This window comes from Solanum tuberosum, unplaced genomic scaffold (assembly GCF_000226075.1).
Source record: "Solanum tuberosum cultivar DM 1-3 516 R44 unplaced genomic scaffold, SolTub_3.0 scf00215, whole genome shotgun sequence".
Lineage (NCBI taxonomy): Eukaryota > Viridiplantae > Streptophyta > Magnoliopsida > Solanales > Solanaceae > Solanum > Solanum tuberosum.
The window spans coordinates 752149-772550 of NW_006239140.1; the positions used below are offsets into that span (position 1 = coordinate 752149).

At 35.5% G+C, this 20402-nt stretch overlaps 5 protein-coding genes across 7 annotated transcripts; 2 read left to right on the plus strand and 3 right to left on the minus strand.

Moving 5' to 3' along the window:
• Nucleotides 1-1148: 1148 nt before the first annotated feature.
• Nucleotides 1149-3856, plus strand: LOC102597982 (methyl-CpG-binding domain-containing protein 11-like). Its single transcript, XM_006356156.1, has 2 exons — nucleotides 1149-1492; nucleotides 2655-3856. Exons 1-2 carry the CDS (start codon nucleotides 1409-1411, stop codon nucleotides 3630-3632), a joined length of 1062 nt encoding a protein of 353 aa, XP_006356218.1. The 5' UTR covers nucleotides 1149-1408; the 3' UTR covers nucleotides 3633-3856.
• A 207-nt stretch (nucleotides 3857-4063) lies between these two features.
• LOC102585517 (phosphatidylcholine:diacylglycerol cholinephosphotransferase 1-like) lies at nucleotides 4064-5356 on the minus strand. The gene is made up of 3 exons (XM_006356201.2): nucleotides 4871-5356; nucleotides 4606-4743; nucleotides 4064-4436 (listed from the first exon to the last, which is right to left on the minus strand). Exons 1-3 carry the CDS (start codon nucleotides 5276-5278, stop codon nucleotides 4065-4067), a joined length of 918 nt encoding a protein of 305 aa, XP_006356263.2. The 5' UTR covers nucleotides 5279-5356; the 3' UTR covers nucleotide 4064.
• Nucleotides 5357-6308: 952 nt separating this feature from the next.
• On the minus strand, nucleotides 6309-8114 carry LOC102598306 (SNF1-related protein kinase regulatory subunit gamma-like PV42a). Its single transcript, XM_006356157.2, has 3 exons — nucleotides 7497-8114; nucleotides 6793-7147; nucleotides 6309-6718 (listed from the first exon to the last, which is right to left on the minus strand). The coding sequence occupies exons 1-3, from the start codon at nucleotides 7934-7936 to the stop codon at nucleotides 6398-6400; spliced, it is 1116 nt and encodes a 371-aa protein (XP_006356219.1). The 5' UTR covers nucleotides 7937-8114; the 3' UTR covers nucleotides 6309-6397.
• Nucleotides 8115-9029: 915 nt separating this feature from the next.
• Nucleotides 9030-12555, minus strand: LOC102598649 (uncharacterized). The gene is made up of 5 exons (XM_006356158.2): nucleotides 12295-12555; nucleotides 12099-12195; nucleotides 11480-11579; nucleotides 10211-10299; nucleotides 9030-9599 (listed from the first exon to the last, which is right to left on the minus strand). The coding sequence occupies exons 1-5, from the start codon at nucleotides 12452-12454 to the stop codon at nucleotides 9413-9415; spliced, it is 633 nt and encodes a 210-aa protein (XP_006356220.1). The 5' UTR covers nucleotides 12455-12555; the 3' UTR covers nucleotides 9030-9412.
• A 2965-nt stretch (nucleotides 12556-15520) lies between these two features.
• LOC102598976 (uncharacterized) lies at nucleotides 15521-20182 on the plus strand. Of its 3 annotated transcripts, none has more exons than XM_015312733.1 (5): nucleotides 15521-16074; nucleotides 16921-17053; nucleotides 17692-17894; nucleotides 18221-18397; nucleotides 18539-19342. In XM_015312733.1, exons 1-5 carry the CDS (start codon nucleotides 15883-15885, stop codon nucleotides 18551-18553), a joined length of 720 nt encoding a protein of 239 aa, XP_015168219.1. In that variant the 5' UTR covers nucleotides 15521-15882; the 3' UTR covers nucleotides 18554-19342. The 3 variants fall into 3 exon arrangements, with proteins under 3 accessions (XP_015168219.1, XP_006356221.1, XP_006356222.1); XM_006356159.2 differs by lacking the exon at nucleotides 18539-19342 and adding an exon at nucleotides 19349-20182 and having other exon boundaries at nucleotides 15525-16074; XM_006356160.2 differs by lacking the exon at nucleotides 18539-19342 and adding an exon at nucleotides 19349-20182 and having other exon boundaries at nucleotides 15525-16074; nucleotides 17701-17894.
• The last annotated feature ends 220 nt before the right edge of the window (nucleotides 20183-20402 follow it).

Genomic DNA, 20402 nt, shown 5'->3' on the forward strand with positions numbered 1-20402 from the left:
CACCTCAAATCTAACGACTGAAAATCTTGCGTGAACGGCACGCTCTTTGTCGAGGATGGGAAATAATAGACAGCATCATAAGTGTCCACATCACTTCTAGGACCTTCTATAAAGGATTTTTAAAATATGTTTTAAAGATATTTAGTGGAAACAACTTTAAACTAACGAATCTTCACCTTCGAATATGCCATTTGGCACATCTAGGATTAAGATATTTAGAAATTTTTAATTATAAAATAAATCAAATCATTTGTATTTCGAAGAAGATTGTGTGGCATGATATTTTTATCATTATAATATAGCCTTATTATGATCTTGAACTTGAATATTGCATAAGATTTGTGTGGTTATTAAAAAAATATATTACTCTCTGTCTTATTTACTTCACATCCTTTGACTAGGTACAAATTTAGAAAAAAAGAAAGATTTTGAAATTTAAGATTTAAAACAATTGTTAGATATTTATCTGACTGATAATCATTTTATCAAAGGTAAAAATTCTTAAAAATAGAATTTTAAAGTTAAATTATTTCTAATTATAGTAAAATGACATTTTTTTAAAGGCGAATTAAAAAGAAAAGGATGTCACGTAATTTATGTGACACTTGATTTTCTTAGTCAATTTCAAAAATATATCATTTTATTATAATTAAAATTAACTTACTATAAAATATATTTTTATCTTGAATGTAATAATTATTATCACAAAAATATCTAAAATTTATATTAAATTAAAATATTATATATTTATTTTCCTTAAATATCATGTTAAATTAAGTGTCAGGTAAAATGAGAAAATGAGATAGAGGAGGATTAGAAAGAGGCAATACATAAATATAACCCTTAACTTGACGTCAGCTGACAACTATGACCTTTAACTTTGGGTGTGCACAAATAGACACTTAAACTTGTATAAATTGAACAAATAAACACATTCGTCCTACATGACACCCAATATGAAAAATTTGTGTCTTACGTGGCATCCTACATGTATTATGTCATTTGGACAGATGTGTCTACTTGTTCAATTTTATACAAATTTAAGGACTTACTTGTGTACACTCAAAATTGAAGGACATAATTGTCCGTTAAAACTAAGTTGAGAATCATATTTATGTATTATGACTTAGAAAGAGCATAGGAGAAAATTGTCGGTTTGGATTGGATGTGTTAACTGATAAGGCTCGTTTGTCCTTGAAAGTTGGCTACGTGGCACGTGTGGTCTATCTGTTTCACGGCGTGGCGGTTGCTATCAGCCAAGTTTTATCTAAAGCAAAAACACAACCTCTTTACTGCAACTTCATACATGCTCATCACAAACTTTTAGTTGAAATTCTGTCTTAATTTCTTTCTGAATTTTACTTGAAACAAAGTTGGAATTTTGTTTTTTTTTGGGTCAATTTTAAGGATGGCAAGTCCTATGGAGAAGGGGAGTCATGATGATGAAATTGTGTCGGTGGAGCTTGCTGCACCTCCTTCATGGAAAAAATTGGTACTCAATAATTTTCTTTCTCAATTTTGCTTGTAGCCATCATGTTCCTGTAATTTTTTGCTCTTTGGTTACCTTAATTCATGTTCTATGGTAGCTTGAACTTTTATAGGTGTTGGTCAGCTTAATTATTTTGTCTTTTGGTTCACAAAATTCATGTAGTAGGAAGCATAATCATGTTTCTGGTTGATAAAAGTAGTTTTTTTTTAGTTTCTTGGTGGAAAAATTGGGTTTTTTGAGGGAGTTTCACTGTTACTAAGTGCAGCATCATCAATTAGCTTTGCATCTCTCAGTAAATTTGCCTCTTTAAGTCTTAGTTAACTTACTGATGCAGTATAATTAGTTATACTGTATTGGCTAATCAAAGGTTGGGATGAAATGAGCTAAAAGAGCGCGATCTGAACAGGTTGATTGTCAACCTTCTACTTTGGGCTAAGATAATTACTTGGAAGATAAAAGATAAACTGACGAATAGAGGCCGTGGTGTCCGGGCCAGCTTTTGTGCACCTTGACTAATTTTAGGATATCTGTCAATTTCCACCAACAATAAATATTAGGTAACTCTATCCATCAAGGCTAGATGAATGGAAAGAATCACCTAATGTTTTTGCCTCCGCTGTGATTTGAACCTTACCCTTCATGGCTCTCAATCACTTCATTAACAGCTAGGCTACACCCTGAACCAACCAATATTGACCGGGGTATTAGTGTGTTGGGTCATAACCATAAAACTCGATCCTTCTATTTGTCACCCCTTGGAATTCCTTGTCTTTAAACCTCAAAAGATGAAAAGAGAGAGCCTATGTTCCTGTTCATATTTTGGTTGCGGTCTTTAACATTTTTCCTGACAGCTTAGATGGTCCATCTTTAGAATCATGATAGGGGAGTCTAGCCTTATATTTAAGAACTGTGAAGTCTATCACTATTAATGCAACTCTTCCTATTCATCAAGAAATCAGCAAATGACCTTAACCTTACATGTGAAAGGTAGAGAGAGTAGTTTATACCTGTGCTGAAGATGGATAGTTGGACTACGTACGTTATGTAGTGTACTCTAGACATTCTTGGGAGACATAGGAGTAGGCCTATTTAAGGGAATTCAAAATGTGCTGTTGTGTAGCTTACATGTACACCTGACGTATATTTTACCTCTGTCACTTTGCAGTTCACGCCAAAGCAAGGGGGTACACCAAAGAAGAGTGAGGTTGTATTTATCACTCCAACAGGAGAGGAGGTCAAAAACCGCAAACAGTTGGAGCAGTATCTCAAAGCACATCCTGGAAACCCTGCTATTGCAGAATTTGATTGGAGTACTGGTGAGACTCCAAGGAGATCAGCAAGGATCAGTGAGAAGGTCAAGGCAAAGAGACCACCTTCACTACTTGAATCACCAAAGAAAAAACGCCGGACATCATCTGGTACAAAGAAAGTTAGCAAGGAAAAGGATGCTGCAAAAGCTGAGAAGGAAAGTTCAGAAACTAAAGGGATGGAATCTTCCAAAGAAGAAAATGAAAACTTGGGGAAGAAAGCTGGAGAAGCAGAAGGTGAAATGGAGGACGAGGGGAAGAAAGAGGTGGAAGCTGTGGTAGAAGATGAGCGCATAGAGGATGCTAAACTTCCCCCTGCGGAGAAGCCAGATTCTGAATCTGAGGAATTTCACAGTGCTGATGACGGCAATCAGGACAAGTCGGAACATGCAGAAGCTGAAATGGAGGACAAGAAGAAGAAAGAGGTGGAAGCTACGGAAGAGGATGAGTGCTTAAAAGGTGCTGAACTACCCTCTGGGGACAAGCCAGAGCCTGAATCTGAGGAAGTTCACAGTGCTGATGTTGGTAAACAGAACAAGTCAGAAAATGCAGATATTGAGGAAAAACAAGTATCTGAGGAAAAGCTGGTGTCTCAAAACAAACCAGAAGAACTCGCTGCAGAAGGGACCAATGTCACCATTGGAGGAAGTGCCAACCAAGCAGAACATGCTGTTGACGGGGTATCTAAGGATGCCCACAGCAATGATAGTGAAGATAGGCCAAAAGAGGAGAAAGAAACGGAAGGAACTGATTTAGCTATGGAAAATAACAATATTAACCAACCAGGGTTGGTTCATTCACAGCAGCATCAATCACCTGCGCCTATTAGCTGTTGATGCATCATCCGCATCACCCTTAGGACATTTCCTGTTGCATGTTTACTGACTTTTAGATTCAATTTTATTATTGTAATAATAGTAAACTTCGATTCTCTGGTAGTTTAGTGTAGTTTCCTGGACTGCAATACTCCCATCGTTATGTGTATGTATTTGTTTCTGTCGTGGTACACTTCATCTGTTATTAAACCTTGATGTAGAATGTTTTAGGAGATTACTTGTGACTTGCAGAGTTCTATTTGCTATAACATGTCTGGTGAGTCGTGACTAGCGACTATAACAAGCTTTCAAATCGCCCCTTTGTGATGTGCAATTTGTTCATAACTGTATTTTCTGGGGGAAATTGAAAATTATAACATACTAACGCTATAGTAAAGGTTTTTTTTACAGTTGAAAAGAATGAAATCAATGACTATGCTGAAATGAAAAGTTCTAATCTGCAGAGACACTTAAATATTCACCATTTTCGTGCAATTTCGAGTTATGAAACGCACCGTTAGTAGTGCCATCAGGACTATCTGCAAGCAATTCCTTTTTCTTGTTCTCCTCATATTTTCCAGACAGAGAATCAAACAAAATTCCAGCACCAACTCCAACAGCCAAATCAATAGTGTAATGGCCCCTTGTACTCAACAATCTGACCGTCTGCAATACGTTCAAGGTGTCAAATAAATAAGACAATTTCCATCTCTGCATACGCTTCATATCCAGCGATGCAATCACTGATGCTGCAACATGCCCCGAATAGAACAAGAAAAACGACACGTTTCCTACTGGAAAATCAGCTCCCGACCCCAGGAAATCCTACATTTACAAATCGGAAAACAATCAGAACCCTGAACAAGTAATGTTCCTGTGCAAATTTTCTACTTTCAACAATGCATGATGCTTCGTGTACTGAGATTTTCTTTTTTCTTGTTAAGGAACAAAATGGAAATAAGATTCTTGTATACATTTATTGGTTTTTGCTTACCTCTGGTAATGGCAGCTGCGTAGAATATCCAAGAATACCTCTACATGTGAACATGAACAGAGTTGCGATAGTCGCTCTTGGTCGCCCTTCAATTAAGAAAGCCCATACTATGTACACCATTTGCATCCCAACAAACCCCTGTATGCATCGGAGATGAATCAATGAATTGACAAATTGTAAAACAGAACCAGAAAAAAATGTTGCAATGCATAAATCATATTAGATCTGGTATCAATTGTGTGACCATTTCATTTAAAATGCGTACCGTATTAAGGCCAGCAAGAACAGTGTTGAGAGCAGGTTTCGAATCAAGCAAACAATGCAGGGGACGCGTAGCAATGAATCCCAGATCGAAAGGCGGGGACGAAGATGGAACCATATGAAGAGTGTATTCCACACCCATGAAGAAGAACAACGTGGTAGCGAAGATGCACGGTATAGGATGGTACTTCACCACACCGAATACATCCCTAGCCGTCAATCTCATGAAAAATGTATTGCTCAACCACCCTGAATCACCGAATTCTGAGGGCGGTCTTTTCTTCATGTCAGTAATTTTATTGTCATCTTTCATTTCCATGTTTTCAAATTGGAGTTCGTTAACGGAGTAATGTGATCTAGTGTTGAGGCTAGATGAAGAAGAATAACGAAGATGGAGATTTTCTACGTTCATTTCTGCCTTTTAAATTTCCTGGAATGAACGAAGACATGACGAATGGCACTATAATGTTACCAATAATTGTATTAATCCAACCGCATATGTCTTTCTCCGAAATGTGATCAGTATTAATGAAAATCCAGTAACGGAGATTCCGAAAAGGATCCTTATTGAGGAAATCTCAGATCTCACTTTGAAGCTAAAATCACAAACAAAGAGGTGTTGAATATTTGATATGGAAGGAAAATGAGGAGCTAATTTGCAGATTTGGTTTACAAGGAATAAAAGGAAGCAGGGCTTGTAACGAATAGATAAAAGGGCTCTTTCAATTGGCTGTTAGTTTAATTCTTATGGTAAATACTTATTTAATTACTCCCACCGATTATTTATACCAAACTAATTCAATTTACTATAATTATAAGTAGCTTAATTAAGTAAAAGCTTGGATTGATGAATTAAAATAAATCAGAGACAATGAGGAATTATAGACCAAAATAAAGTCCAATAATCTATAATAAATCAATGCAAACGTGTCAATTGTCAAATTTCTGCTCAACTATACCATTTGTCATCGACCACTTAGAATATATAAGTTAGATTACTCTTTAAGAACTTAAACATTATTTAAGAAAAATAATGGAGTAATACTTTATCATATCATACGAGAGAGCTGCTCTTTACAAACTATTTACTTTATTTGGATTTTGATCCTTTGGCACATTTTTGAGCATATTGATTATTGAGCAACGTTTATGAATATATAAGACATTGTTTTCTTCAATACATTTATATAGGTTACAATCTTTATGTTTGGACATAAGAGTATATGAAAGCTTAGACGAATTAGGAGAAGACGAAGTCACAAGTCAAAATTTAACAAGATGATATGATGAAGAAAGGCTTCAAAGACATTTTTGATTTCGATATAAATTAGTTAGTAACAGAACGTTGTCAAGTTCCCTTTCGTATTGTCAATATTATCTCTTACCATCTTTTTTCTTCAATTTTACTTGTAGACAAATTTTTGAGCGAAATGATCATATCATTTGATAAACAGATTGCATTTCATTTACACCAAAACAGCAACCAGAACAAAACGGGTGCAAAACAGTGTGTGTGTACAACAACTACACATTACTGCAAAAACTCAGTAAGATACCAGAGCCTGATGACTCTTATCATGTCAGTTAGGGATACAAGTCCTTCCAGCAAGCCTTGTTCATCCACCACCCAAACACGATGCACATTGTCTGAAACAACTTTCTCCACCACTTCCCCGAGTGACGATTCTGGATGGCATGTCACTTGTTCCCTCCATGAAGATCTCATCCCGGTATTAGACAGCATTTTCAAGAAATCAAGGACCTCTAGATTCAGTAGAGGCTGCATTTTCGATACAGGACATCCTCTCAAGTCCGTTGCTGAAAATGTTCCTACAATCTTCCTCTTTTTCCCCTGCAAATTTCATGGAAAACAAGAATCATTATATTGTTATTGTTAGCGTATATAAATTAAATTCAAACACTTACATTTACAAGCTGAGTATGATCTTCTGTTATTTCATTAGATGACTCCACAATTGGTACTGCATTTAGCGAAGCTGTTCTCATGCATTTGATCACATCGATAACTTTAGCCTTATTAGTCACACCGAAAACAGTGTCTGTGATTGCTTGCAGTTGTTTATCCGAGACCTTGTGCGACATGATAGCTTTAAGCTCCTGCTGGTCATTCAAAAACCTAAGCAGATCCATTTGTGTTAGCATTCGGTAACATGATGCAGACTCAGTAAGCTCAACACCAACTACATTTTCTGATCGTCCATTCACTGGTACCATGGCTCGATGTATGCCTTTGCTGAAAACTTCCATACAATCCACAATGCTTCACATATAAACCAGCAATTCGTAAGATACATTTGTGAAATTAGATAATAGTGACAACCTTGAATATCATCCAAAATAGCAGCAAGGACGTACTCAAAACTTCAGTGATTTATTGAAGTAATCATATATTTTTTTAAAAATAAAAATCCTTACTCCGCCACTACTCATTCCAATCTGATAGATTAAAAGTAATTGCCAACAACATCCACTACATTCTAGAGGATTGATTTTGTAGGTCACGTATAATTTCTTAATTTTTTTAGTTTTGTGATCTCTTCTTCATTTTTACCCATGAGGAAAACATCAGTTTGTATTTTTGTAAGAGATCTCAATTCCTCGCTACATACCTCGTGTTAGGGCTGAGGGTCCACAAACTAAGACTTTCAAGACAATGCCCAATAATCGAAGAAATAGGTACCATCATCTTTTTCGTAAGATGAGCATCATCATCATCACCACAACCATTTCCAGCAATATATGCGAGAATATCAAGCATAGTTACCATCCCTATATAATGTTTCCGTACAGCACCCGTCTGTTTATCAGCTTCTAAAATCATAGAACCGCCGGCACCAATCCAGTGCCCAGGCGGTGCAGCCACCGGAACCGCCACCACCTTGTTAGCCATCAGAGTATTTATGGTGTCTGCCAGCGTGGCTGTATATGGAACCTCCACAAGTCTCCTTTTATCAACAATTAGATCCTTCACCTGCTTGTCTTTAAGCATCTGATGCTTCTGAGATCTACGGGGGCTTCCCGCCGCTTGTATCTCCCCTGTTGCCTGCATTTTGTTTGTATGAGTATATTTTTTTTTTGTGTTTGTGATTTTTCAGATTTGGGTGAAAACAAAAGGGAAGTTGATAAACTGAAAGTGCACTAATATAGGTTCATATGTGGCTTAATACGTGTCAGCATTAGGGGATGGAAAAGAGAAGAGTGCCATTTGTTATTTTGTTTGCTACGTGGTGCTTGCTTCTTGAGCAATACACCGATCCTATCCATCTTAAAGAGAAGTTGCTATTTCATAGCGTCGTTTGGTACGTAGAACTTTATCTCATACTCCCTCCGTCCACAATTGTTTGGCAGATATACTAAAAATAGATATCCAAGATTAATTGTCAATTTAAACAATCAAGAAATAATTAGTCAATTTTTTACAATTCTGCCTTTAATGATAGTGTAGTTCAATTGAAAAGTTAGGTAGACTTTTGGTATTCTTGGTATAGTAGGATTATATTAGTCAAATTACATCTTGTATTAAATTTTTCTTGAGAGATGTGTATGACCTTACCCTCACAAACAATTGTGGATGGAGGGAGTATTTAATTTGAAGTATTATTTGTATCATGATGGTGATAAGGGTCTGGAGATTCATACCATTCAATTTTCTTCTAGTTTATCTTTCAACTCTTTTATATGTTTGCCTTTTTTTATATTTTGAATTTTTAATGAATATCTAACTTTGTTTTGGTGTCACATAAAAACTTGAATAAAATAATATCATGGATATTTTTGTTCATCCAGTCCTACGTACCAAAACAGTTTCTAGAATCTAGAGCGTCTTTCATTTTATTATGAAGAAGACTTGTTAGTCCGAGTAATTGTATCTGAAACTTACATCATGAATGGCAATTATCAAATATCGTTTGTGTTTCAATTTACGTGATATTTTTTATTTTTTGAGCGTTAAATTATTTAAATTCGATCAGAAATTTGTGCATGAAATCTTCAATTTCTTTGAAATGAAATTTATATATTTGTAAATTACGTAAAAAGTACAATAAATCACAATAATTGATAATTCAAAATATTTAAGAGATCTATGAAAAACTTACGATCAAAGATAGACCTATTTGAATCTCGGAATCCGAAAAGGGAAGGAGTATAATTTAGTTCCACCCCTAGCACTTTGCCTAGAAGGTAAAAGAAACAGAAAAAGGAAGTATGGAATTATGATCTATATTTCTGTATGAACAAGAAGTTAGCTGCTATCATCTGCAAAATGAAGAGATTATGGAGTAACTTGGGTAAGCATCTAAAGCCTTAATAATAATTGAATTAGCAGTAACAACTTCAGATTGACAACCTGTGTTCAATAAACAAATAAAAATATAACTAAAAGATCCTCACATTCGACAGCATATACAGACAGTACAATCAGTTAGACACCATTTAACTTTAACTGACCAGTTTCTCAGTCCCCTAGTTAGTGATTCAAAGTTAGACAGACGCACCCGGTAGCAAAGTGAAGGGAACATGTAGGTTAGGCTAAGGCTTTCTTTTTTGGTATCCAAGATGTTGATTGAGATAACCATCTTCTTAAAAAATGTGACCGCTTGAATTCTGGTTTAGGAATTGCATCCTCGTCTTGAAAATCACCATTTTTTTTGCTCTTCTCTTGGTGGTCAATGTTGCTATTAACTTCAACATTCCCTTCATGAGCATTTGAACTGGAAAAAAAATGGTTAGGGTGCCACTTAAGTTCTGTTCTATGACAGATGAAAAGTGTGTGCATACAAACATGTAGTGAGTACATACTAAATTTCTGCTATGTAACAGATAAGCAAGTGTAAACATACAGATATGCAGTGATACAAGTAATAGCCCAATGTGTACTCTCAGCAATTGAAACATCAGTTATTTGCTGGTTACTCATCTCTCACTTTAGTTTAGTAGCGAAGACAAAATATCAGCCTCTTTTCATGGATTAGTCTTCCCAAAATTCAGTGAATCTCATGTTACCCCTTCTAGAGCAGAAGATGGTTCACTAGCATCCAGCAAAAGAAAAAAGGGAAAGCAACCAGGTTTCAAGTCTTGACTAATATTTATATCAAAATGTCTGATTGTGCTGGAGTAGGGGGGAATTGGAGCATCAAAATAACACACATATGAACTATGAAGGGGTATCAACTATGTGTTCAAGTCCGTTAAATTTGCCATCTACAGAAAAGAAAGGTCACAAATTTTAGGCATACCATTCCATAGAGCATTGTTTTTTTTGTTGATGAAGTAAGTGAGATAAAGCATCCAGTAGATGCAAAGATACAAAAGGGGGACATACATAGAGCATTGTTTGGACTGGTCACATTGGCTATCCAGTCTTTGTTTAGCTGGCCTGTACTCCAACGTGACATGCTGTGCAAATTGAAGCTGCAGACTCCAAGCAAAAAGAAGTTAAGGTAAGAAGCATAAAATGTAGTTAGTGTATTGGGAAATCATTCTCGAAGTTCACAGGAGCATTATAGTTAGCAAGAGCTTGATTATGAAGCATTCAAATCATGTATGTGTATTTGACTGTTTGTGTGTGTGACTATATGTGTGTTTGTGTGCAAAACAGTTACGGTTTACTAGAATATATGTGTGTTTGTGTGCAAAACATAGAGCAGTGCTGGGTACAGATCGAGTGTTCATTGCTTATTCTAGTAAACCGTAACTAGCAACATTTATCAATTCAGAGCACATCGAAAGCAAATTTATATTGAAAAGTAAGGGTGAGGTTCCTATGCCTCAAATCTACATGTAACCTCACTAGGAAAATAGCCACCATTGCTGTCAATACTAGATGTTAGTACCTTATCTGAGATTCCACTCATATGAGTGTACCGTTAAATCGTCTTTCACCAAACACTTGAAAATATTTAAATTTCTAGCTTAGTTTTGTCATAAGAACCAGCTATAGATAGGCATAGAACCTTAGTTGGTTGTTCATCGATGAAGTGTGTGACCATCTCATCTAAAAGTGTAAGTTGTTAGAGAGAATATACTTATATCATTTAATTGTATTCTCAACACACCCTCTCACGTGTAGGCATGGTTCTTTTTCATGGGCCAAAAGCACTTGGAAATATACTATCTCGGGACTCTTCTGCATGTTGATACCATGATGAAGTGTGTGACCATCTCATCTAAAAATTTAAGCTGTTAGAGAGAGCACACTTATATCATTTAATTCTTTTCTCAACACTCATTAATCAATTCTAGTTCAAAGATCCAAAAATATTATGGGGCTGAAGACAAGAAAAATTGTATCCTTATAGACAAATTCTTTGCTTTAGTCCAGAAAATGTATATGGTTCTTCAAGCCCTGACTGCATAAGAGCCCCCACATGGCTATCCATCTAACAAAACTCATCAAATATAATACTATTTCCTTTTCCTCGTGTCAGTCAATTCGAATTGCAACAAACGAGTTGTTAGTCTACCACAAGCCACTAATACATTATACATAGATGTGTTACCTTGTGAAATTTGATTATGGAAAAAAGAGGTATTCAGAGTTAGAAACGAGCTGTATTTAGATTCCCAATCAGTAACACGAAAAACGACTGACCTGATCACCATCTTTCATACCAAAACAGTTGATAAAAGTTTTGTCATTCACAAGTTTTTGACTTCCATAGCACAAACAGAAGTGACTCCATACTAGTGACCTGCATCAATAGGCAATACAACTTTAAGATCTACCTTATTCGCAGCAAGACAGAAGATCAACAATTCTTCAAATTTCAGTTTATTCCTTTTATTTTCAGCCATTCTGCATTAACATGATTGCAATCATTGTCATCGAAAACTTCAAATACCAATTATCAGCAAGCAAGCTAAAGTGATGAAATCTTCTATTAAATAACCAATTCTGGAATTTTCTTAACTATTGCAGCAACAAATTGTAGACTTTGAACCCATTCTCATAATCATATTATCACAGCACATCGACGGAGTTATTATTCATTTTTATCTGTTAACACAGTGCAACAAAGGCACGTCTCCAGTATGGTGATTGATTCCTTCTCGACAAGGGCCGGATCTAAGTCTTAAAATCAATAGATTAACAATTGGCAAAGTCTACTACAATAGCATACCCCCTCGGCTAAACCAGTTACAAGGGCGAGATAATCCTCTTTTTTCACGTGGTATCAACGATTGTAGAAACAATTAGCGTTCATTCATACCATAGAATCTTGCCTTCATCCTCCCGCGAGAAATTGAAAGCTTCCTCAACTGCTTGTTTAAGGTCTGCTACTGTAGCATTCCTCGCTACATGGATAACTATTCAAAATTCCAGCCAAACAACCAGCATTAGCCATAATTATTCCAAAACAAAATGCAACAAAATAAAATACTACTCCAGCATTTATCTAATTTTACCAAATGAAGAGCCATCCAATTTGAGGACGGAGATATTGAGTAGCTGTTCAGGGAGTTTACGGTAACCAAAACTCCGAACTAGTTTTTTGCTTAGCGGAAATGGAGTCCAAACCCTAGAACTCCGATTTTGCAACTGAAAGCACGCTATGATCTTCACCATTATCAGCTCGCTTCGAAAATCCTTGCAGTTTTTATTTTGGCTTAAACAGGGGAAACAAGTGAGTGAAAACAGAAACTGAGAGGCTTTCGGTTTTTTAAAGAGATGACCGTTAGCAAGGGTCACGTTTTTTAAGTAGAAGGACGAATTTATTTCAACACGCGCGGTCAGTTAATTCGCTTTTATGAAACCGCGCGGGCGTATATTATCGATAAAAATAATTAGTGTTTTAATTATTCACCACTAGAGTTCATATCAAATTAATTAATGTTACTTTTATTACTTCCTCTATCCTAATTTATGTGACTTATTTTTCTTTTTAGTAAGTTCAAAAAAGAATGACACATTTCTATATTAAATAACAATTTAACTATAAAGTGTCTATTTTATTCTTAATGAAATAATTTATAACCATACAAATTTCTATCATTCATTTTGGACCACAAGTTTTAAAAGTCTTCGTTTCTTTTTTAAACTTCGTGTCGAATCAAACTACCTCACATAAAATTGAACGGAGGGAGTATTAGTTATGATTAATTAATATATGTTATTGCCTTAATATTTATTAACTATAATAAACAATAGTGATTTGATTTAACACTGACAATTCAAGCGTGGAAGGTGACAAAAAGAAAAGGTAGATCTATGGTTACTGGAAAAGTTAGTAGAGGAAACGGGCATTTGGCAATTTGTTCAGTGTTCGGATGTGACTTGAGAGAACATTTTGAAGAAAATTACTACTAGAGCAAACGATTTTGAAAATTTTGTTTGCCTCTCTAGATAACTAAATTTTATTGAATTTAAATTATATCAATCTAAATAAATATTGTGATTTGATATTATTTGATTAATTAAGTGTAATAAATATAGATTTAATTGAAGTTCAATTTCATTAGGTTAGTCCGTCAATTGGGATATAATTGATGAGTCACATACCTAAGCTTAAAATATCATCTTATTCTAGAGACCCAATTTAGTGTGATATATCAAATGACATGCCACTCCGAGTCAAACAAATGAGTTAATAGATAAATCTATTAGATTTCAAGATGATTAGGAAGTATCATATAGTTTTTTTTATCCGTTTTTAATTAAATTCTTTCAATTTTCAGGGAATTCATTGATTCTTTTAAAGTTGTCATTTCTAATTTTGAAGTTATATGAAAAGGAGTAATTGATGATACCTTCAAAATTTTAAATTTTCTTAGAAAAATAACTAGTTTTGTTATCAATAATTCAATAAAGTCTAGAAAATAGTATGAATTTTTTTTTTATAAAAAAATCATTGAAATAAAGAATTTGACTGGAGAAGAAGAAGAAGAAGAAGAAAAAGAAAAGAAAAAAAATGAGAAAGAGGTTCAACTTGACGTGGGGGGTGGGGTGAGGGTGGGAGGTGAACAAAAAAAAAAGAAAATGGAGGGATGGATCACTTGAAAGTGGGGTGGAAGATGAAGTGAAATTTAAGGTGAAATCAAAATTAAAATAAATCAAAATATAAGAGAGAGAAAAATAAAGAAAAAACTTAAAATGAAAAAAATTACATTTTTAATTAAATTAGCATGTGTCATGCAGTGGCGAAGCCAAGAATTTCACGAAGGGTGTTCAAAAAAAAGGGAAAAAAGTTGTTGCTAGTGAGATTCAAACACATGAGCACTTAGGGATCTTTCAAGACATCTAAAATCACTAGGCTACAACACTTTTTTTTGTCAAGGATGTCCAAAATATGTTATTTAATCAATTCGTATATCATTTTACTTATATAGGGTATTATTTTCCGATGAATTGGACACCCTCACTATGGGATAGCTATGCCCTTGGTGTCATGTAATGATTGGTGTATGAACACAATTATTTCTTAAAATATGGGGCTGATTGAAAATAATATAATAATATCTGTTCAAAATTATTTAGTGGAGTAATAAGACAGTTGCAAAATTAAAGTGTCCTTTTTAAAAGGCAAAAGGGTCTGGTGGACCCTTGTACTTGTATGTGTTTGTATTATGGATTCTTTTACTTAACCCTTTACCAACTAAACCTCTAAACTCAATCAAAAAATGATTGTTAAACCCTTCTTACCATGTCTATTGCTCTCTCTTCCTTGAATAGATGACATGTCAAATTCATGTCACTTAAATTAATACCACGTTATAATTATATGTATTAACTATTTTTAAAAATTATTAATTTTTTCTTTAAAGTAAATTTTGGGTCTCCACTCATCTTCTACCCGATCCAGCCATGAAATGGCCAAAATCCGCCGGAGAAAGTTGCCACAGCCACCACTCCTCTTGCCGGCGAGACCACAAATACTTTCTCCCTCACACGTCTCTATCTCCATCGATCACTTTCTACATTTTCCTTTCATTCTTCTCCAACCTCCATAAATCTAAGCTGCCGCACCACAACTCCGGTGGCCAAACCTCTTCACCCGGCATGACTAGCTCCTCGCCGCTCACCCGCCTCGTTCTCCCCTTCACTGTCTTTCTTTCTCTGCACCACCAGTGATCCCCCACAAAACACCAAGGACTGCCTATCATCACCGCCTCCCTCAAACCAGAAGGAGACTCCTTGTCCGCTTTTGTCGAACCAGCATGCCATGGGACTCCTTGCCGCCTCCGGCGTATGGATTGTCAGAAGAAAATGAAAAAAAAAAAGGTTGAGCAAGGATGGGGATACCTGAAAAAGTAGGTGGGTGGGGTGAAGAAGAAGGTTTTTTAATTTTTATATTAATTATTTATTCTTTTATAATTTTAATATTTTATAATTTTAAATATGGTGTACACTTGCATTAACACACGTGTATTCACGCTCTCTAGCCAACTCAGCCATCTTAATGCCACATAAGTATGATCAATGGTCAGAGGAATTTAATATATTGAATATTATTGAGTTTAAGGGTCCAGTTGATAACAAGTTAAGTAGAAGGGTCCATAATACAAACGCATACAAGTATAAGGATCGATCAAACCCTTTTGCCTTTCTAAAATTCAGAGCATTTTTGGTGATGACTTTACATCTTTTCATGTTTATTATAGAAAAAACTTAAAAACAAAAAAAACAGACCCCCCTCATATCCTTATCTGTAACAACCCACGATGAATATATCGGAAAGATATTCAAAAGCGCGACATTAGGCGCGTGTTTGTTATCCTCTTACCCGCCTTCCATTCCCTATCAACATCACACCAAAGTCTCAAGTTTATGCTACTCTCTCTAAAAGAAAGGCCCCAAAAAGAAGGAATATACTACAAAGCAAAGTAGCGAACAAGAAAAACTTCGAATCTCAATAGCCTATCCCCTTATCTCTACGCTTAGTATCTTTCAAAAACCCTAAATCCTATATCCCGATCACAGAATCAGATGAATTTATTTGATTGAGAAATTGAAGAAGGTGTTGCTGTAAAAGTTCAATTTGATTTGGACATTATACAATGTCTGCGATGGTTTACGGCAAGAGATCATTCTTCGATGATTTACAATCGCCGTCGCCGACTTCACCATCGACGCCTGTTTCAAAGAAGCTCCGGTGTTCCTCCACCTCTCCGAGAAGATTCTCGCCGCCGCCGCCAGCGGCAGTTTCCATTGATCATCTGAGAGCTTTGTTTCCCGATGTAGATTGTCAGGTATGATCCTCTTACTTTATCTGGCACTAGAATTTTGTTGCTGTAAATGTTCGTTAATTGGAGAAATTATATACAGTGTGTTAATGCTTTGTTTTAACGTCATTTAGTTATTGTAAGTAAATTACTCTCTTGTATCGGAATGAAATGCTACGAGTAGAGTGGGATGAATGTAGATGACTTTGTAAGTATTTGTCTGCAATAGTAAAGGGGCTCCGAATAGGTTTGGACGAATGTATATGACTTTGTATGTGTTTATTATCTGCCATACTAAAGGATTAACCGGCTGGATGGGATGGGAGTTGGTTAAGCCTAAAGAATGTCTTTAAGCTCTTTTAGCTTCATCAATATACAAGACATTATTTTCATCATGGAACATTTCATTTCTTAACTACTTTCACAACTTTTAGCAATTCAAATATATTGAAGGCTATTCAACTTTTAAACTCGTGGTGGTGCGTCTTTGTCAAACTAACTTTTAAACATTCATTCTAGTATGTTCCCTCCACGGTCTATGCTACATATTTAAAAGAAAGTAGCTTCTTAAACTTTTTGCTAATACAAATGTTGTGGTGTAAAATGAACTGGAGAGTATTAGTTAGTTCTTTCACATGATTTGATTGCAATTTTGATAATCTTTTCCTATAATATCAAGCAACGCTCAATTATTTCAATTAAATTTCTTCGTGGTCTTTTCTACGATAAGAATATCAAAAAATGCAATCAATTATTACTTAAAAGGTGCAAAGATTTGATTGTTTATGTATTCTGTATTTCCGTTAAGAACTCTGTTGTTGCTTTTGTTTAACGAGTTTCTGGGTACCAAGTGTTTTGTTATATACTGTTCAGTTTCTTGAGAAAGCCTTGGAGGAATGTGGCAATGATTTGGATGTTGCTATTAAGAGACTGCATGAACTTCATCTTAGTCATGCACATGGAAAGTCAGTTTCTGCCTCAGAAGCTGATGGAGAGATGGACGGTGGTATGTATAAATGTTATGTTCGATATTTGAGTGCTGATTAAGGAGATGCTAGTTTTTTCTCATTTTTATTACTCCGTTCATGTCAAAATGATTCCTAAGTCTCTGAAGTTGGAGTGGATACATATCTACAAATATGTATGTTATTGACTGTCTCGCTAATGGCATGGTATTGCAAAATTGCTCCAGGAAAAGGTCAACCATATCCCTTCCATCAGAAAAAAAGGATACTGGTTGATCAACCTAAGTACTCCTAAATAGGGTTTAGTTCTCACTGATATGACAGTGGTTTTTATGGTGTTTACTGGTCGTTGATATGGACATTTTTTTCTGGAAATTTCTGGTCCTATCTGCTCCTCATAATTGCTACTCGTTTTAATTTTTGCTACTTCTCCTCATCAATTTTTTTTATTGCTACTTCTCCAACATGATTTTAGGGTATAGGACCCTGTTGATATGAACAGAATTGTAAATAGATTAACTAAAAACACAATTTGGAGTTATAAATTAGAATATGTACTAGATTGTTATTTTTTACTTACCATGATTTTTGAAATGCCCACTTAGCAGCTTATTCACATCTTGTTAACCAAGTCTAGATTTTCATCAATTGTGGAGGAAGGAATCTTATTTGCATGCAGAATTTGCAGGTATAGTGAACACTGCTTTTGTCATAAATAATCCTCCAGCTGATGGCACAGAATGGGTGGAGTTGTTTGTGAGGGAAATGATGAGTGCTACAAGCACAGATGATGCCAGGGCTCGTGCAACAATAGTGTTGGAGAGCTTAGAGAAATCCATTAGTGCTAGTGCAAGTGCAGAAGCAGCTCAAAATTTTCAGAAGGTTGGTATTGTACATTTAAGTATATTGTAGTCTATAGATTTACCAGACAACAAGTTCCCTGCTAAGGAGTTGTGGATGATATTTATCAAACATACTTTTCTGGTGTATTTACTATTTTACTCAGAGGAGTTGAGCTAGAAAACTATTTTGGCGATGCCTATATTGTTGGCTCTTCAATGCATTTTATGAGCAGATTTCTGGCTACTGTAGTGCTCCACTAGTAAGAGAACAGCAATTTTAGTCATGTTTGCAAAATTTACCTTTTTGACATACTAGTTTATTGACCATTGCCTGTCATTTTTCAATATCCACCGTTTATTTTCCAGGAAAATATGATGCTGAAGGAGCAAATAGAACTGATTCTTCGAGACAATATCATTCTGAAACGTTTAGTGGCCATCCAACATGAACGACAAAAGGAGCACAATGATGATAGGACCCAGGAAGTGCAGCAGCTGAAGCAGTTGATTGCTCAATATCAAGAGCAATTGAGAACTCTCGAGGTAAAAACTGCAGCTTCATATATTATTTTTATTGCTTCAATGCACTATAAATGGAGATGTGTTTTTAATTACAACAATAACAAGAGATCAGAATTATTTTTGTTTACTGATATTAGTGCCATTAATGCAAGTTTTATTCAGAAGTCTTACATCTGAGGACAAGCTTTTAAAGGATATCGTGGCAAAATTAAAGATTTAGAAAGATAAAGAAATACTTTATTAAGAGATGGGAGATGTAACTTTTGAAAGGTAAAGACTCCTACAGAAGGTATGTAGCACCTTGAGGAAACGCTAGCATAAACTTCACATGGGCTAAGAAGAAAGATGGAAGCTAAATCACAATGCTCTTAACAAAAAATTTAGTACTGCTATTAGCAACATGAAACAACCATAGAAGAGAGAGTGTTCAACATTCTTGCAACTAATGTTTAAATGCTAAACTTCTCTACTGAATGCCATTTCATCCTTGCATGGAGACACTTCAACATTTGCAAAATCTAATTTCGAAAAAATGCTTAACCTTTGAACTACTGAATCTGAGTGCGGACTTCCTCTTTAGAAAGCACTGGAGATTTTCTTCTTTTTTTTGGGTTGAAAAATACTACTTTTATCACTCAGGGTATTGCTTTGAGATTTTAGTTAATATAATAGTTATTACTCAGTTACTCATTTGCTAAAAGACAATGGATAAAAGGTATTGAGATAAACTTTGGGTAATGCACTCTAGTATTGTTTGGTGAAACATGTTTACATCAATTCAAACTAGTAGCCATGTAGTTTCCAATAAAAAAATCGTGACACAACAAACTCAACTATTTGCATTAGCATTATTGTTGCTCACATGAACTCAACTATTCTCCCCATCATAAGGAGACTTCTTCAGGTTCTAAGTGAGCGAGATATAAGTTACTCCAGTCTTTAACTTTACTGACTTCATGGTCATCTTTGCAGGTCAACAATTATTCTTTGAAAATGCATTTGCAGCAGGCTCAGCAATGCAACTCTATCCCTGGACACTTTCATCCAGATGTCTTCTGATATTGAAATCTGTTCAAATAAGGAGATTGAACCTAGAAAGAGATTAAGCTGGTTGGCGTTATGCGAGTGGTGGTATAGGATGTTCAAGTTAATTTGTATCATATCTGTTGGTCTCTGAATTATAGGTTATGTTGAGTTGAGCCCACTGGCGTTGATATTCTAACAAAGTATCATGGGGCATTGATAGTATGGCCTAAAAAGGAGTTGTGTATCAAAGCTGTTTTTCAATTCAGATGCGTCACCTTTTTCCTGTGCAAAATCAATCAGTTCATATTTTACGCATAATATAAGATACATTACTATGACTGTAATGTTCAACTAAATTTCGGACTGCTTTCTTGGTGTGAACCATCCCGTGCTAAGGAGTCGTGAAACCTTGCCGACATTTGCATTGCACTCAGATTTTTACCTTTCTCCTGAAAAGAAGAGACCAGACTCGCAACGTAAAATGATGGAACAACGTTACATTTAAAATAGCAATTAGACTGCAATTATAAATGGGCCAAGTAATGATGGGCTTCTTTATTCCCTATTGTGAGCCTCCAAAAAAATTGATCTAGTTTTGGTGGGGTGCGCCAGGCCCGTGCAGTAGTGCAACGCATGGGCGACGCTTGAGAGCCCAGGTAGCAAGCTACCTTGATGGACTCTCCCCCTTGAAAAATTGAGTTAATATCGTGTGGACCAATGGCCCACATATCAGATATTAAACTGATAAGAACAGATACTACACTTGATCTTAGCCAAAAGGCCGAGAAAGGTATGCCTTATCCCATTCCCGGGCCTTCGTTTTTATACCAGTTCTTTGTTGTCTTCTTCTTAGCTTCTCCGATGTGGGACTAATTGGCCACTACAAAAGCTAAGCATTTTAACTCTTCCATTTGTTAAACATAAACAAGTATAAATTTAGTTGTATCTACCTTTTCCATGAGAGATATTTCATATCGGGCTCATGTAAAAGATGAAGTTT

Excerpts from the sequence above, each read along its gene's own strand:
- LOC102598306 (XM_006356157.2), bottom strand. The coding sequence starts at position 7,936 with ATGCAGGCAACAGGGGAGATACAAGCGGCGGGAAGCCCCCGTAGATCT. Across the intron at positions 7,148-7,496 it reads ACCCTCAGCCCTAACACGAG|CATTGTGGATTGTATGGAAG; the intron begins GTATGTAGCGAG and ends TTATATGTGAAG. Across the intron at positions 6,719-6,792 it reads ATCATACTCAGCTTGTAAAT|GGGAAAAAGAGGAAGATTGT; the intron begins GTAAGTGTTTGA and ends TGAAATTTGCAG.
- LOC102598649 (XM_006356158.2), bottom strand. The coding sequence starts at position 12,454 with ATGGTGAAGATCATAGCGTGCTTTCAGTTGCAAAATCGGAGTTCTAGG. Across the intron at positions 12,196-12,294 it reads ATTGGATGGCTCTTCATTTG|TTATCCATGTAGCGAGGAAT; the intron begins GTAAAATTAGAT and ends AATTTTGAATAG. Across the intron at positions 11,580-12,098 it reads GATGAAGGCAAGATTCTATG|GTCACTAGTATGGAGTCACT; the intron begins GTATGAATGAAC and ends CTATTGATGCAG.
- LOC102585517 (XM_006356201.2), bottom strand. The coding sequence starts at position 5,278 with ATGAACGTAGAAAATCTCCATCTTCGTTATTCTTCTTCATCTAGCCTC. Across the intron at positions 4,744-4,870 it reads TTCTTGCTGGCCTTAATACG|GGGTTTGTTGGGATGCAAAT; the intron begins GTACGCATTTTA and ends CGATGCATACAG. Across the intron at positions 4,437-4,605 it reads CGCAGCTGCCATTACCAGAG|GATTTCCTGGGGTCGGGAGC; the intron begins GTAAGCAAAAAC and ends TTGTAAATGTAG.
- LOC102598976 (XM_006356159.2), top strand. The coding sequence starts at position 15,883 with ATGTCTGCGATGGTTTACGGCAAGAGATCATTCTTCGATGATTTACAA. Across the intron at positions 17,895-18,220 it reads CAGCTCAAAATTTTCAGAAG|GAAAATATGATGCTGAAGGA; the intron begins GTTGGTATTGTA and ends TTTATTTTCCAG. Across the intron at positions 18,398-19,348 it reads AGCAATTGAGAACTCTCGAG|GTCAACAATTATTCTTTGAA; the intron begins GTAAAAACTGCA and ends TCATCTTTGCAG.
- LOC102597982 (XM_006356156.1), top strand. The coding sequence starts at position 1,409 with ATGGCAAGTCCTATGGAGAAGGGGAGTCATGATGATGAAATTGTGTCG. Across the intron at positions 1,493-2,654 it reads CTCCTTCATGGAAAAAATTG|TTCACGCCAAAGCAAGGGGG; the intron begins GTACTCAATAAT and ends GTCACTTTGCAG.